The sequence below is a fragment of the Phasianus colchicus genome, chromosome 34, assembly GCF_987193195.1.
Source record: "Phasianus colchicus chromosome 34, bPhaCol1.hap1.1, whole genome shotgun sequence".
NCBI lineage: Eukaryota > Metazoa > Chordata > Aves > Galliformes > Phasianidae > Phasianus > Phasianus colchicus.
In genome coordinates this window covers 2,081,339-2,097,254 of record NC_143469.1, presented here as the reverse complement: position 1 = coordinate 2,097,254, position 15,916 = coordinate 2,081,339, and the positions used below count along the sequence as shown (strand labels likewise).

General features: G+C 51.3%; 2 protein-coding genes across 3 annotated transcripts in view; one reads left to right on the top strand and one right to left on the bottom strand.

The window, feature by feature from the left end:
* The first annotated feature begins 174 nt into the window (after window positions 1-174).
* Window positions 175-2,300, top strand: CHCHD5 (coiled-coil-helix-coiled-coil-helix domain containing 5). 2 transcript variants are annotated; one of them, XM_090128633.1, is made up of 4 exons: window positions 175-259; window positions 332-468; window positions 1,194-1,345; window positions 2,054-2,300. In XM_090128633.1, the coding sequence occupies exons 1-3, from the start codon at window positions 182-184 to the stop codon at window positions 1,342-1,344; spliced, it is 366 nt and encodes a 121-aa protein (XP_089984759.1). In that variant the 5' UTR covers window positions 175-181; the 3' UTR covers window position 1,345; window positions 2,054-2,300. The 2 variants fall into 2 exon arrangements, with proteins under 2 accessions (XP_089984759.1, XP_031464953.2); XM_031609093.2 differs by having other exon boundaries at window positions 199-259; window positions 328-468.
* Window positions 2,301-5,686: 3,386 nt separating this feature from the next.
* Window positions 5,687-15,916, bottom strand: part of LOC116239079 (LIM homeobox transcription factor 1-beta-like) — a 33,322-nt gene continuing 23,092 nt past the window's right edge. The window contains exons 3-8 of the mRNA XM_090128632.1: window positions 10,294-10,526; window positions 9,414-9,571; window positions 9,250-9,327; window positions 8,580-8,712; window positions 7,718-7,876; window positions 5,687-7,363 (exon numbers count right to left, since the gene is read on the bottom strand). Of these exons, the coding sequence (XP_089984758.1) occupies window positions 7,209-7,363; window positions 7,718-7,876; window positions 8,580-8,712; window positions 9,250-9,327; window positions 9,414-9,571; window positions 10,294-10,526 (916 nt within the window). The 3' untranslated portion in view covers window positions 5,687-7,208. The remainder of the gene's footprint in view (window positions 7,364-7,717; window positions 7,877-8,579; window positions 8,713-9,249; window positions 9,328-9,413; window positions 9,572-10,293; window positions 10,527-15,916) is intronic.

Below are 15,916 nucleotides of genomic sequence, written 5' to 3'. Positions count from 1 at the left end.
AGATGCTGCGCATGCGCAGTGCAGTGGTACTGTCGTCTGCACATGCGTAGTGAGGAGATGCGGGAAGCAGCGCATGCGCGGTGCCGTAGGCTTTTGCGCATGCGGTGCCAGCGTTTGTGCATGCGTAGTGAGGCCATGCGGAAGCAGCGCATGCGTGGTACCACGGTGCCAGCGGTTGCGCATGCGTAGTGCAGGGTCCGCGCATGCGTACTGCCGTTGTGCTGGCGGCCGCGCATGCGCAGAGGGGCGGCGGAGCGATGTGAGTAGGGGGCATGGAGGGGGGAAGCGGGCCGGGCCGGGCCGCGCTCATTCGGTGTCGCTTCTCAGGCAGGCGGCCCTGGAGATCACGGCGCGGTACTGCCGCAACGAGATGGAGCAGTACGGGCGCTGCGTGGCCGCCAGCCCGACTTCGTGGCAGACGGACTGTCACAGCCTCCGCCTCAGCATGTCCCGCTGCGCCGCCACGCAGTGAGAGCCGGGGGGGGGGAGGAATGCGGGGCCTTCGGGGCTCTGAGGGGAAAATGTGGCCTTTGGGGCTCTGTGGGGGGGAGAATGGGGCCTGTGGGGCTACGGGAGGGGAGGAAATGGGGCCTTAGGGGATCTATGGGGCTCTGTGGGGGGGGAAATGGGGCTCTGTGGAGGGGAGTAGGGCTCTATGGGGGAGGAATGGGGCTCTATGGAGGTGGAATGGGGCTCTCTGGGGCTCTGGGATGGGGAGTTGGGGTTCAGTAGGGGAGAAATGTTTATAATGGGGGTAACGGGGCCTGTGGGGTCGAGAATGGGGTCTGTGGGGCTCTGAGAGGGGAAACGGGGCTCTGTGGGGTCAAGAATGTGCTCTGTAGGGCTCTGAGTTGGGAGATAGGATTCTGAGGGGGGGAGAATGGCAGCCTATGGGGCTCTGTGGGATCAAGAACGTGGTCTGTAGGGCTCTGGGTGGGGAAATGAGGCTCTGAGGGGGAGAGAATGGCAGCCTATGGGGCTCTGTGTGTGGTCTGTAAGGCTCTGAGGAGGGAAGAATGGCAGCCTATGTGGCTCTGTAGGGTCAAGAATGTGGTCTGTAGGGCTGTGAGTGGGGAAATGGGGTTCTGAGGGGGGAAGAATGGTGGCCTATGGAGCTCCATGCAGGGGAAATAGGGCTTTAAGGTGGGCAAATGGGTCCTGCGTGGCTCTGAGGGTCCTGTGATGCCCCACAGCCCCATCGTGCAACGGATCCGGGAGGACTGCGCTGAGCCCTTCGTGGCCTTTGAACAGTGCCTGAAGGAGAACCAGGAGTCGGTGCTGAACTGCAGCGAACACGTCAACGCCTTCCTGCGCTGCGCCGAGAGGGTGAAGCTCCCGGCGTGAGGTGAGAGGTGCAAAAAAATCCAGCCCAGGATTTGCTGAGAGATGCGTTTTTTTTCCGCTGGGGGTTCTTTGTAAATTGAAGAGCTGGTTTATAAATGGGAAGGGAATCCTGAAACAAGGGGTAATTTTAAAGCTACTGTTAAATAATTTAATGTTAAAGCTCGAAGGGAGCTTAGAAACATGAGGAGGGCAACTTTTTTGTGTGAGTAGAGAGAGGTAGGATGAGGGAGAATGGCTTTAAACTCAAAAAGGGGAGATTTAGGGTGGATGTGAGGAGGAAATTCTTTATCCAGGGGGTGGTGAGGCCTAGAGCTGTGGTGCCCCATCCCTGGAGGTGCATGAGGCTGTAGATGGGGCCCTGAGCTGGTGGGGGGCACACAGCCCACAGCAGGGATGGGGCTGGGGGGGCTTTCGGGTTCTTCCAGCCCAACTGTGCTGTGATTCCATCATTCTTTGATCTTTAAGGATCCTTCCAAACCAACCATTCCATGGTTGTATGTTTTTGGGGTCCCTTCCAATCCGACCCAATCACGTTCTGTGACCTTTAAGGTTTCGCCCAACCTTATTTGTTGTAGGATTCTGTGATTCTGTGCTCTTCCCAGAAAAAATAGAAAGCATAACAGGAAGAGGTATTGAAGCTGATCTCATTGATATCAAAAACCTCTCCTGCGTGTTTTTATTTCTTTTATTTGTGTTGTTTTCTTCGCAGGGGATCCCCGGAATTAAAACTCATGGTCAGGAGCAAAGGAAAATTCTTGATACTCTGCATTCTCACCACAGTGCTTGGTTGGGTCGCTGCTCCCCCTCTGAAAAACCTGTGGGTCACTTGGGTAGGAAGCGAAAACCACCTTTTTTTTCTGCAGTTTGTACTGAGGAATTCCTTTTGTCTCTAAGGACAGTGTTTTCCCTTTGTCTCAATAAAAAGTAACCAGCTAACATGCTGCTGAAGACTGAAAGCCAGCTCTGGCTTTTTCCACTGGTGATGGAAGCTGCTTTTGGAGCTGAACTGACTCCAGCGATGTTTCCTCAAGCATGTTCCCAGCTTGCCCAGTTTGGGAGCACCGTGGGCTTTGTGCTGTTTTAGAACAGCAGGGGGAGTCTTCCCAGCAGCAGAACGACTGCAAACTTCAGAGCTCCTCAAACTCTTGAGCCATCAGCAGCGCAATGAAGATCTATTTGTGGGAGGGTGGGGGGCTGCAGAGTCCTCCAGGGAAGCTGATTTCTGGGCTGTAATGAATGGAAATAAACCATAACACTGTAAGGATGTTTTACAAGGAGTGGATGAAGAGATTCTGCGATGAGAGAACCGCTCTCCTCTGTTGTGCTGCTCTCTGCAAACCGCTGTTTCTCGACTCCCGCCGCTCCCATTCCAGCATCTGACCGCTCTTTTGGAAGATAAATTTTTCCTGACGTCCAAACTGAGCCTCTCCTGGCGCAGCTTGAGGCCGTGAGTTGTTGTACCTGAAAGGAAAGGTGAGGCGTGGAGCAGGAACTTGGCTCGGATCCATTCCCAGTGCCCTACCACCCCCAGGTCGCACAGATCCGCGTTCCACCTCGGCGTGAGGCCAAGCGGGGTTGGCAGCCATCACTCAGCATCCTTCAGCTGGGCAGAGTTTAACTCCTTTGGGGAGAGGTACAGCAGATGGAAGTGGGTCTGTCCCTGCTTCCAGCACAGCCCGAATCGTCTCGACACACTTCAGCACGAGTGGGATTTGAGATGGAGTGGATGACAACATCCACACTCACAGAAAACATTTTCCCTTTCACTGAATGCTGTGTTTGAAATGTGAAGCTAAAGCACGTTCTGCTTTCCAAGTCAGGAGGAAAAGGAGACGGTAGCTTTGCTCCAAAGGGAATTTTGGGGAGTGCTATTGGAGGAAAAACTTATTTTGAGTGATTCTTTGGCAATGCATTTATCCTGAGCAGCACAGTTGGCAATGTCTGCAGCCCGAACAGCTTTATTAAGGGCTGTATGGGAGCGGAGGTGCTTTGCATGTTGTTGACACCGCATTGAAATGTCAGCACGGTGGCAGCAAAGCCATTTTTCATTATGGTTGAGGTGCTGTGGGCCCCCTCTGAAGCCCGGTCCTGTCTCTTCCAGAGCTGGAGCTGCTCCATTATTTCTTCATCAACACATTAACCACTGAGCTGCCAGGGCGCCTCGCGTGGGGCAGCAGGATCCGACCAATTCTGAACCTGGGAATTGTGGAGACAGAGTTCTGCTGCTCTTTTCCCTCTGCATTTTGGCTGTGATAAATGGAAGAGGAGGGCACAGCAGCAAAGCCACGTACAGGTGGTGAGAAACTGCCACTGAAAACAGAGGAAAAAGCTGTTATTTCCAAACCCATCCACCACTTCTGTGTTTCTACCTTTGGAAAACGTAGTCAGTCACTTCCTAAAGAGCAGCACCTAAAGAGCATTTCCTAAAGAAGGCATCAGTTGCTCCGCTGTTTTTTTCCCAGCAGAAACTGCCATCTGAAAACATGGGATGTGCAGATCTCTGTGTCACTGCAGTTCTGATTCTTTGCTCCCATCCTCACTCTGTGGCCATCGCCCCATTCTGTGTTTTATTTCCCCCACTTTTAGTTGTTCTCAGCTCTGATTGTTCATGGGTTAAGCAAGCTAAGAGTCAGTTCTGCTTTTCCTTCCCCACTGTCTGCAAGCAAACCCTTTGCTATCCCATGCTTCCATACATGTCCCCCCCAAACAAAGAACACCCACCCAGCTGGAGAGCAACAAGGAATAATTAATTAAAGTGTTCTGAGCTGTTTATCTAACAGACCCCCGAGGATCACCGCGATGATTCCCTGCTTCATTTTTCCCCTTTTCTTTTTGGAGCTCGGAACACAAAGTTGAGCACCGGGTTTTTTTGTTTCCCTCCCGTGGCTTTGGCTGATGTTGATGTCACTTTTCTTTCCAAGCTGAACTCTGGAGGTGAATCACACACCGCCCCGGAATGAGGAACTCCCCCGAACGCCTCTTTAATTTTTCACCCAGAAAATATTCTCGTTTTACACTCTGCTTCTCTTACTGAAAGGAGCCATAAATCAGCGCCGTCCCTTTGGTGTTGGCCGTCGACGGGGGAGATTTAGTGCTGCCAGCAGCCCCGGGTCTTTGGTGGGCAGCAGGAGAGGGCAGAGAGCCGTGCGGAGCCGCATTCCATTCGCACACACCGTTTGCTTTCCTTGGCTGTGGGCCCGCTGGGCTTTGAGCTGCTGCGAGGGGAGCAGGGTGGGCAGATGAAGGGTTTTCCACTCCGTGGCTGCTCTGTTGTTTTGCTTTTCTTCGCCTTTCTCCTCCTCTCTGGGCAGGGGGAATTACCAGCATGCTATTGTGAGCCCTGTGTGCTGAGAGCAAGGTTTGCTCCTCTCAAAAGCACTGAGGCAAAGCCAGAAAGCGTGGGTGTCGTCCAGCCTGCTGCCCTCCTGCTCTCTGTTCTGCAGCAGGGTGAGCTCAGCCTTTCTCTGGAGTGATTTCCTCCCCCTAAGTGCACATTCCTCATCACTGCCACAGCACTGATCTCCCCGCCGTCCATCGGTGCTTTGCAGAGGAGTCAGATCCCAATCACAAAGCTTTGCCTGCTTCAGAAGCAGTGCTTGCTGTCTCTGATTGCTGCAAGAAAGCATTTCCAGCTGCAAAACACAGCTGGGAGCAATCACCGAGCCCCGATACCTGGCTGTGCTGCTGGTGCTTCCATTGGGACCCCTCGCAACCCACTGAGCTGTCTCTACATGACTAAGGTGGAAGTGAATCGACTGTAGCAAAGCGCCTTACCCAGTGGCTACATGGGCAAAATTAGACCCAAAACTGCTGTTTCTGCAAGAGGTTCTCCCTTCCCTTTAGAAAGAGACATCAGAGTGATGGTAAAGGGTCCAGCTGCAGAGTGTGGCACTGCGAATGCAAAGGGAAGTGAGTGCCCGTCAGTGGCTGTCACATTCACACAGCTTTGTGAGTTCTGTGAAGGCTGTGGTTGTGTTACCCAGATTTCTTTCTGTCTGTTCCCTCCAACAGTCTTGGGAAGGCAAAAAAATTTCTGATGAGAAGCAAAATGCAGCAAGATTGCATCTCCTTTCATTCCCAGCACTGGGCTTACAGAGCTCCTCCGTGACCACAGACAACAACCATGAGCCAATTTTATTTTTATTTTTTTAATCATTTGAGGGAATACACACTTTTACAATCAGACTGACAAAAGCCTCGGGGGAGGCTTAGAAGTAAAACACCACATACAGAAACATCAGCCGGGTTCTCAACTGCACTTCAACTCACAACTCTGGAGGTCAAGATTTAAAAAATAAGTCATGATTTCCTGTTGGAGTCATCTGCTCATCAGTCCCTCTCTCCAAACAGATGTGGGGAAATCAGTTCTGGAGGACCTCCTTCCTTCGTCTGGCACAATTCTGGGAAAACCTGACCTTTCCAGCAATATTGGCTCTGTGTCCTTCACAGCTGTAAAGAACCAAATCCCACACTTGGGCCCTGGCTGGGAGAATAAAGAATTTCTGTTTGGTAATAATTCAAACTTCCAATCTCTGTTCTCTTTTTCTTGCTCGTTTTGTGGTTTTTTTGGGGGGTGTTCGCATCGGTGCCCATTGGCTTCTCTCTGCCTCACTGAGAAGGGCGTCGTGATGAGGGGGGGAGAAAATGGATCCCTGCTCCCAACCCACAGCAGAGATAAGCTTTGCTCTTGGCTGAGTCCTGGCATCACTGCTGGGTTGCCCTCGAAGCTCAAATGAGATATCGGGGGGTAATGGCATCCAGTTTATTTTTTCCCATCACATATTGGAGGGAAGCGAGGTGCTGGGATGCCTGGAAGAGGAGTCAGGGTGGGAAATCATCAAACCATAGAACAGTGGAATGATTGGGTGAGAAGGGACCTCTAAGATCATGGAACCATGGGATGGTTGGGTTGGAAGGGTCCTTAAAGATCACAGAGCCATGGAATGGGTTGGGTTGGAGTGGACCTTAAAGATCACAGAACAATGGAATGATTTGGGTTGGACAGAACCTCAAAAGTCATCTTGTTCCAACCCACCTGCCATGGGCAGAGTTGCCAAAAAACCTGCTGTGAACATAGCTATAGAGACCAGGCTTTCCATCGGGAATATTTTTAGAGGAAATCCTCTTCACTTTGCTGTTTTAAAATGGAAAAAAAAAAAGAAAAAAAAAAAAAAAGCAGAAAGGAGCATGGCTGGCAGCTGTGATTTTGTGTTCTGTCCATAAACTGCCCCTTTGGAGTATGAAAAATGTAACAGCAATAGGGAACTCGCTGTGGTTTCGCCACATTCCTCTTGGCATCCTCGAACACGACAGGGCAGAAATGCTCTCATTTCTGGAGGCAGACACCGATCCCAGCTGTTTCATTCAGAAGCCAGGCGACGGCGCCTTTCTGAAATGTCAAATGAAAACTACACTGCTCTGACTGAGCGATGGCCATGAAGAGGGCATGGAGCAGAGAGGCATCCCTTGGAGAGGCCTCAGAACCTTGTTGAAAATTAACCTTGCCCCATGAAGCATCTGGGCTGAGGAATGAGACAAACCAGCGCAGCAGGACTTGAATAAACAAGAGCTTCGGGCCACTCTGATTGGCTTGGCCAGTCTGTGTTGGAAGGAGATCATGCTCAAACAGCTTCAACACTGGACAAACTGCTAAAGGAACAGCTAAACAACATCATACCGTCCATTTAGGCTAGAAAGTAAGGAGAGAGGCAACCCCAAGTCCTTCGGGTTGCAGAATAGTGCTTCAGTGTGGCTGGATCCGCTGCCTCCTCCGTTGTGCAGCACTCAAGGAATGTCTCATGTCTGAACCCAGAGCAGCACCCGTCCAAGATACTGGTGGGTACTGGTGGAGAGCTGTTTGAAGGTCAGGAGGTGAAGTAGGAGCTCTGCATGGAGTACAGTCGGTCAATGGGGTTGCCCACGCGGGCTTGCAGGAGGTTGGCTTCGGCCGTCGACAGCAGGCAGTCCCCCAGGTGGCTGATGCCATCGCTGTCCATGTCATGGAAAACTCCTTCTGAATCTGGAAGAGGAAAGAAAGGAGAATGGGGGTCAATGTGGCACGAGCACAGTGAGCTGGCCTGTCACTGCAGTGGGGCCTGGAGTCACCCATCATGAGTAGGAGCCACCCAATATGAGTAGGAGCCCCAAACCCAAATCCCATTGTCCATTTGGGTGGAACCCAAGGATGGATTTCATGGCCCTCCCCCCAGCACCCCTTTCATGGGACCCCAGCCTTTAGCAGAGCTCAGCCTGGAGGCTGTGTCCATCCCCTGGGACCCAAACCCAAACCCTATTGTTTGTTTTTGGATGGAACCCAACGATGGCTTTGGTGGGTTGGATGGCTTTGGTGGGAAGGGCCCCATTGCTCTCCTACCGTAGGGGTGCAGGTGGTCTCCAGGCAGCTGTGGTGGGGTGAGGCCCTGCCTGTAGAGGTCCGTGCTGTAGCCATTCTGGTCCAGGGGCAGCAGCTGCTGCTGGGGGAGCCGGGGGTATGGGACCATCAGCCCATCCAGGCCGTGAACGCTTGCACCATCTAAAGACATAAGCATGGGACGGAGGGGGAGAAGGGGCTCAGAGTGTGTGGTGGGCAGAGCGATGGGGTGAGGGTGTTAGAATCCTATCATTGAATTCCTGAATGCTAAAATCACAGAATTCAGGAATCCTAAAATCACAGAATTTTAGAGTCATCGGATATCATTGAATCATATGATCCTAGAATCATGGAATCCTAGAATCACAGAACCCTAAGTGTCACGGACGATCATGGAGTCATAGAGCATCATAGAATCCTGGAATCATCACAGAATCTTAAAATCACACAATTCTAGAGTCATAGGATATCAGAAAATTATCGAATCATGGAATCCTGCAACCATAGAATCGTGGAATCCTAGAATCCTAGAGTCATCGAATTCCGGAATCCTGGAATCACAGAATCCTGAAGTTACAGAATATGATAGAAGCATAGAATCCGGACATCACAGAATGACAGAATCCTAGATTTTCATGAATCCTAGAATCATAGAGTACCATTGTATCCTAGAATCCTGGAACTCCAGAATCCTACAATAGCAAAATCCTAGAAAGCCATAGAACCACTGAATCCTTGAATCCTAGAACCATGGAATATTGTGGAATCCTGGAATCCTAGAATTGCAGATTTTTGCTGATTTTCAGGCTTTTGGCCTCGATAGCCCCTATGCAGCCCCCCCACATCAGTGCTCAGTGCTCCTCACCTTCGCTGTCGTCGTTGCTCTGCCTGCTGCTGCGCCCCGTCCCCCTCCCAGACCCCAAGCGGGGATTGCCCATCTGCTCCTGCTCCTGCTGCTGCTGCTGCTGCTGCTGCTGCCTGCGAGCGATCTTCTTCATCTGCAGGAAGAAGGAGAGCCCAGATGTGAGGTTCTGAGGCAGGAGGGGTGCGGGTGCCTCCCACTTTTCATAGGCAGTGAGCATTGCTGTGATATATCCCCCCTCACACCCCTCTTCCTCATCCGATTCAAGGTGTGAGCAGTGGGGCTGCCAGGAAGGGCTGCACATTTCTGTTAGGAAATGCCATTTGAGGCGTTTGAGGACTTTATTTCTGCCCTCACCCTTTGCATTCTGCAATACCAGAAGGGTTCTCCCTGTGGGAAGAAGTGGGAAATCCTTCTCCTCTTCCTCATCACACACGGAGAGGGGAAAACGCAAAAAAGAACCATTAGAAAAAGGCAACAAAAAGGAAAACATTTCAGCTCTGCAAACACCTCTGCATTTCCTGTGTTCCTCTCCAAGCTTTTGCTTCCAGTACATCCACGCTACCCACCATGTGTGGTTTGATCCTGCGTAACAGGTTTTGGGTTTTTTTTTTTCTTTTTTTCTCTATTGTTTTCTTGCAATGGAACGAGTGTGGGACTTCCCCTCACCCACCTTTGCTCTTTGGTTCTGGAACCACACCTGCACCACCCGCACCGTCAGCCCCGTCTCTGCCGCCAGGGTCTCCCTCACCTATCAGCATAAACGAAGAGGAGAGCTGAGTCAGAAATTAATGAGGCCCCAACGGGCTCCGTGCCCACTGGATTGCCCTGTTTTACCTTCCTGCAGGGTTTGGAGGAGACCTCAAAAGAAGCCTTGAACGCTCTCCTCTGCTGCGTGGTGAGGATGGTGCGCGGGCGCTTGGAGCGTTTGTGGTCTTTGCTGTCCTCGCTGCCTTTGCCATGAGAGTGGCTGCCATCCTCATCCTCGCTTTTCACTGCAGGGGAAGATGGGGAGAGGTGAATTTTGGGGCAAAAGTGCAAAGGAATGCTGAGTTTTGCTCCTCTTGGTGTGCGGTTTAGACCAGAAGAGCGGAATGGAGGCAGTGGAGCTCATGGGCTGAGCTGTGGCTCAGTGGGATGTGGGCAGCAAGGTGGTGCTGATGGCCAAAGTGGAATGGTCACAGAGCCATGGAGTGGTTGGATGGTGGGATGGAAGGGTCCTTGCAGGTCACAGAACCATGGAATGGTTGGGTTGGATGGGACCTTGAAGATCATAGAATGGTGGAATGATTGGGTTGAGTTGGAAGGGTTCTCAAAGACCACAGAATGATAGAATGGTTAGGGTTGGAAGGGTCCTTAAAAGTAATTGAACCATGGAATCGGTTGGATCGGATGGGACCTCAAAGATCATAGAATGATGGAGTGGTTGGGTTGGGTTGGGTTGGGTTGGGTTGGGTTGGGTTGGGTTGGAAGGGTCCTCAAAGACCATAGAATCATAGGACACATTGGGTTGGAAAGGTCCTTAAAGATAATTGAACCATGGAACGGGTTGTGTTGAATGGGACCTTAAACATCATGAAACCACAGCACGGTTGAGTTAGAAGGGACCCCAAAGCCCCCCCCAGCCCCACCCCTGCTGTGGGCTGACTGTCCAAATCCCACCACATCCACTAATCCCACCCCACCAGCCTCATTTTCCACCTCTCCAGCTCCTCACCGGACTCGGTGGGCGTGGGGCTGATGGCACTCAGCATCTCCTTCTCCTTCTCGTAGTCGCTGCGGCACAGCAGCTGCCCCTCCTTGAGCACAAACTCATCTCCCCGCTGCAGACGCCGCTCGCACTCGCAGCAATAGAAGCAGTGGACGTGGTAGACGTTCTCCAGCACCCTCATGATGAGCTCGGAGGGAGCGATGGCCTTCAGGCAGCTGCTGCACTTGGTCTGGAAGAGCCTGCAAAACAAAACCAGGGGTCAGAAGCTCAGGGGAAGGAAGAAGTGGGGAACAGATTGGGCTGGAGATGTCACACAAAGGCAAACTTCTTGCAAAAAAAGCACCGTCAGTAATTAACGCGTGTCGCACCGACAGCCTGATGGATTCCCCCGTCTGGCCCTTTCAGAGTGGGATTTTTCCCCCCACCAATAGGATTTGCCAGGGAAACGGCATATAATTTCACTTTTTCTTTCCCATAGCACAATAAGGAGCATTACCGTGACAGACAGACAGTAAATCGGTGGTGGAGGATTGGATGGGTTTTTTTTTCCCTTTCCAATTGCACCTTGAAGTCCTCCAGTGATGGGGATTCTGCCCTCTCCCTGGGAGGTTGTGCCAGGGGTTGGTTGTTCCCAGGGTCAGACATTGATTTCTTGTCTTAAGATGAAGCTGGGTTGGAAAGGTCCTTAAAGGTCATAGAATTGTGGGATGGGATTGGGTTGGATGGGTTCTTAAAGATCATATGGGATGGGATTGGGTTGGAGGGGTCCTTAAAGATCATAGAACAACAGGATGGGATTGGGTTGGATGGGTCCTTGAAGATCACAGAACAACAGGATGGGGTTGGGTTGGATGGGTCCTTAAAGATCACAGAACAATGGGATGGGGTTGGGTTGGATGGGTCCTTAAAGATCACAAAACCATGGGGTTAGAGTTAGGGTTATAAGCATGGAATGAGCAGCTTGTAGCCATTGCCCCCTGTCTCCTCGAGACTCCATCCCCTTTGTAAACACCTTTCAGTGCTGGGACACTGCAGTGAGTCCCCCCTGCTCTTTTTCAGAGAGAAAACACCCAATTTAAGGGGCTCAGGAAGCCAAGGGAGGAAGGAGGGGGACGCATGGAGCTGCACCCACACATCCCAGCAAGAAACGTGATTTTGGGGTTCTTTTTTCCTTTTCATGGTTGCTCAGTGCCTGGATTTTCCTTGTTCAGGATTTCCTCTGCAGACCCCTCCGGGACGGTCCCCCCCTCTCCCAGATGCTGTTTGTGCCTCACGCCGTGTCCAGAGAGAGAAACAAACAACCACCAAGTGCCCTGCGTGCGGAGCAGATGGTTCTGATGAAGTAATTTGGGATCTAAACAAATGTGAGCGGCGGTGGCTGCCGGCTGACAGCTCCCATTTAGCCACTTGACAAGAGAAAGTAATAAAATAGGGATTAATTAGGCTGTTGTTTAAACACGCAGGATCTTCCCCACCAGCAGGGAACTCATAAACTGGGATTGAGAACAAGACTGGGTTAATCCTCCTGGCAAACTCAGCGGAGCGGGATGAAGGGGCTTACAGGGGCGGGCTCATCCCTTCCAAATACCACCGTGGATTTGTGCTGTGCGGTGGCTTTCGGCTGCGGTGTGTGGGACGTTCCGAGCAGAATGGTGTGGGATTTCTCTCTCCTTTTGTGTGAGTGCCTTTGCGAGCGTCTCTCCCTTTTCTCTTTGTCTTTCTGTAATTCACACTTGAAAAAATAATGATGGAGAGCCGGGAGTGGTGAGCGGCCCTTCAGCTTAACCTTCTGCTGGTGGAAGAAGGGGCGATACGGGAGGGTGTTGCAGGCACAAAACCTGAGCTGAAGCCAAATCCGTCCCCTTCCCAACACCAACATCCTGCTGTTTCAGTGAAATAGTAAAAATAACAACAACAACAAAAAAAAACCCACAACCATGGCCCAACAAAAAAAGAGGGCCGACCCGTTCGCGCGGATTTCTGGCAGCGTTTGACAGGTGTGAAATGCTACCAAGCACTGGGTAATTAATGCTCCTCGAATTCAAGCCCAGCTGGGGCAGAACGACCCCGTGGTGTGAGTGTGAGCTCAGTGCTGGCTCCGCCTGGGGTTTGGACTGGGTGATCTGTGATCCCTTCCCACCCAACCATCCCACGGTTCTGCGGTCTTGAAGGACCTTTCCAACCCAGCCCACTCTGTGCTTCTATGATCTTTCAGGACCTTTCCAACCCAGCCCACTCTGTGCTTCTATGATCTTTCAGGACCTTTCCAACCCAGCCCACTCTGTGCTTCTATGATCTTTGAGGACCTTTCCAACCCAACCCACTCTGTGCTTCCATGATCTTTCAGGACCTTTCCAACCCAGCCCACTCTGTGCTTCTATGATCTTTCAGGACCTTTCCAACCCAACCCACTCTGTGCTTCTATGATCTTTGAGGACCTTTCCAACCCAACCCACTCTGTGCTTCTATGATCTTTCAGGACCTTTCCAACCCCAATCACTCTGTGCTTCTCTGATCTTTCAGGACCCTTCCACCCCAACCCATTCCACAGTTCTATGATCTTGAAGGTCTGTTCCAACCCAACTCATCCCATGGTTCTGTAATTCCATGATCTCTACGGTCCCTTCCAACCCCTTTCTGTGATTCTGTGATTGATTCTGTGATTCCAGTCCCTTTCTGGTGCCAGTTTTGAGCATTTGGTCCCAGTGCATCCCAGGACTCCCTCTGAGTTGCCCCATTCTCCTCAAGTGCAGCACCAGAGCCACTTTCCCCTTATCACCATGAAGCCATCGTGTCCTCATTTGATGGCTCTATCATCTTTAAGGACCTTTCCAAACCATTCTATGCTTCTATGATCTTAAGGACCCTTCCAACCCAACCCGTTACATAGTTCTATCATCTTTAAGGACCTTTCCAACCCACTTCATGCTCCTATGATCTTTGGGGACTCTTACAACCGAACCCCTTATACAGTTCTATGATCCTCGAGGACCCTTCCAACCTATTCTATGCTTCAATGGTCAGCTGGATCAACGATCCAACCCAACCCCTTCCATGGTTCTATGACCCTGAAGGACCATCTTATCTGGGAGCATTGCTGTCCCCAAAGCAAACTCAGCCTTGCGTCTCCATATGCAGCTGAATCTGTCGACGAACGCAGTCTGACTTTGACCCCATGCTGGTCAAACTGTGTTTTTACAACTTTTCCACTGGAATTTGCCCAGATTCAACCTCAAATCCAGAGAGAGGAGCGTTCGGAACAGAAGGATGAGCATGACCTTCAGCGCATTGACCAACCTCCAAGCAAGGAGAGCTGGGCAAGGCGGTGACAGAGAGCTCCATGATAGACACAAAAACATTTTCCAACCTCAGCCAAAACGTCAAGAAACGACAGAGAGAGGAAAACACGGCCATGGGGAAAGGTCTGGAGCAGAAAACCAGACATTACCTCCAAAGCAACGGCCCCGTTCCTCCCTCTGCTCTTGGGGGAACACTTAGCATTAACCCTCATGGGAAGACGGCGTCGTGTGCCAAATTTCCACGAAGAAGAGTTGTGTTTTGGGTGTTTTTTTGTTGGTTTTTTTTTTGCCACTATCCGGTGTGAGAAGCGCTAACTCAATGGTGGTTGGGCTCTCTGTCTCCCCGCGAAGCCCCGAAAGCAAATCCTCTCTGCTTTGTGCTAATTGAAGAAAACACCCAGCAAGCAGCTCATAAACACGGTGTCAGCTCGCATTACGCGAAATTAAAATTCTCGGCCCCCTCCAACACCGGGAATTCCTAAAGAGGTCGGTTTTAATATTGCCTGAATCCGTTTAAGTCGAGGTAATATTGTTTGGGTTGCCATAGGAACAAAACACATCTCCGTCGGCGGCGGTGGGTTCTGAACGGGCTGGGAGTGCTGCTAGGAGGGATGGACGGTCCAAAAATGGGGCAGATTCCCCGTTTTATAGGGGAAAAAAAGGGAAAAAAAGTAAATTTAGGAGCTGGGATGCGCTGACAGAAAGGAGACCGCATCCCATCATTTTGGGGGGGTCCAATCACCTCCTTTTTGTTTTATTTTTACCTTTTTTTACTCCTAAAGTCGCACTTTTTGAGCGGGTCTCCCCACTCCCACCCCCCTGACCACCGTTATTTCCTCGTTATTAAGGTTTCCCTTTGGGAGCTCTCAACTTTTATCTCGGAGGATGCTCGGGAGCCATCCACAGACACATCATCACCCCCAAGGAATCCCTTCTGCACGTTACAGAATTGGGTTTGCTTGCTCTCCTGGATGGGAAAAAGAAGTGCCAGAAGGAAAGCGCATATGGGTGCAGAGTGGGGATATCTTTGGGGGACTGCAAAGAGCAGCGTGGGGACGACGCAGCCAGAAAGCAAAGCTGAAAAAAAAAATACCCCCCCAAAAACCAACCTTTCCCTTTCTATTTTCTGACACCGACGGCTCGGTGCTCGGGGTCTTTTTCACCTCTTTTCAGATCTTTCCTGGGCTGCATGGGACAGATTCTGGCCTCCCTCCTTCTCCCCCCCCACCCTGTGCTGATCGTCCCGGTTGCAGCGCAGGAGACCCTGACCCAGGGAAAGGCAATTTGGATGGCATCGATGGGATTAAAAGGTGTTAATGACGCGAGGAATAAGCTGGGGGGGGGGGGGGGGGGTGAAGAAAGGAAAGGGGGGAGGGATGCTTCATGCACCCAGCTTATTTGGTTAGGGTTTAGTCAAAATGAAGCGGTCCCAGCTTAAGGGAGGGCTGTTTGCTTAACGCTGAGCTGCAGAATTCAGGGTGGCTGGGTGAAATATTGAAGAGGAGATGGCAAAGCCCCCCGTCCAGACCTCAGGGTAGGGGAGGGGGCTCAGGGGAAAGCAGCACAAAGTGCTCTTTGATTCCCTCCAGCTTCAGCCATCTCCCCCCCACCCCCAATTCGTTAATACAGTGCGGCACAGGGTGAGAAATTTTCCTTCCACTGAATTTCTGGCTTCTTTTTTGGGGGTCAGGAATGGGAGAATACTGGGGGACAGCGTTAGCTGTGCTCTCAGCTTCCTCTGAAGCTCTGAAAAGAGCAGATTTTTCTTTTTTTTTTTTTGCGTAGAACGCACTCCAACCTCCTCCAAGGGAAGGAGAAAAGAAGCAAATGCACCTCAGAACCAAACAGCTGCAGGCAAAGGAGTGGAAAAGTAAATTTAAAAGAAGAGGTGATCTGGAGAAGTGGGATCGATGGGCTGAGACCCTACAGAGGGATCTGGAGAGGGTGAGAGCAGTGGTGTGACCCTATAGAGGGATCTGGAGAGGGATCAATGGGCTGAGGCCAATGTGTGACCCTATAGAGGGATCTAGAGAGGGATCAATGGGTTGAGATCCTACAGAAGGATTGGGAGAGGAACTGATGAGCTCCTACAGAGAGATCTGGAGAGGGATTGATAGGCTGAGACCCTACAGAGGGATTTGGAGAGGGCAATGGTGTGACCCTATGGTGGCCTTTCCAGTTTTGATGGGTCTGTGGTGGGGCTGATTTGGGGGTTGGATGATCTCAGTGGTCCTTTCCAGCCTTAATGGCTCTATAATGGGGATGGGTTGGGGTTGGATGACCTCTGTGGTCATTTCCCATCTTAGTGGTTCTATGGTGGGGCTGATTTG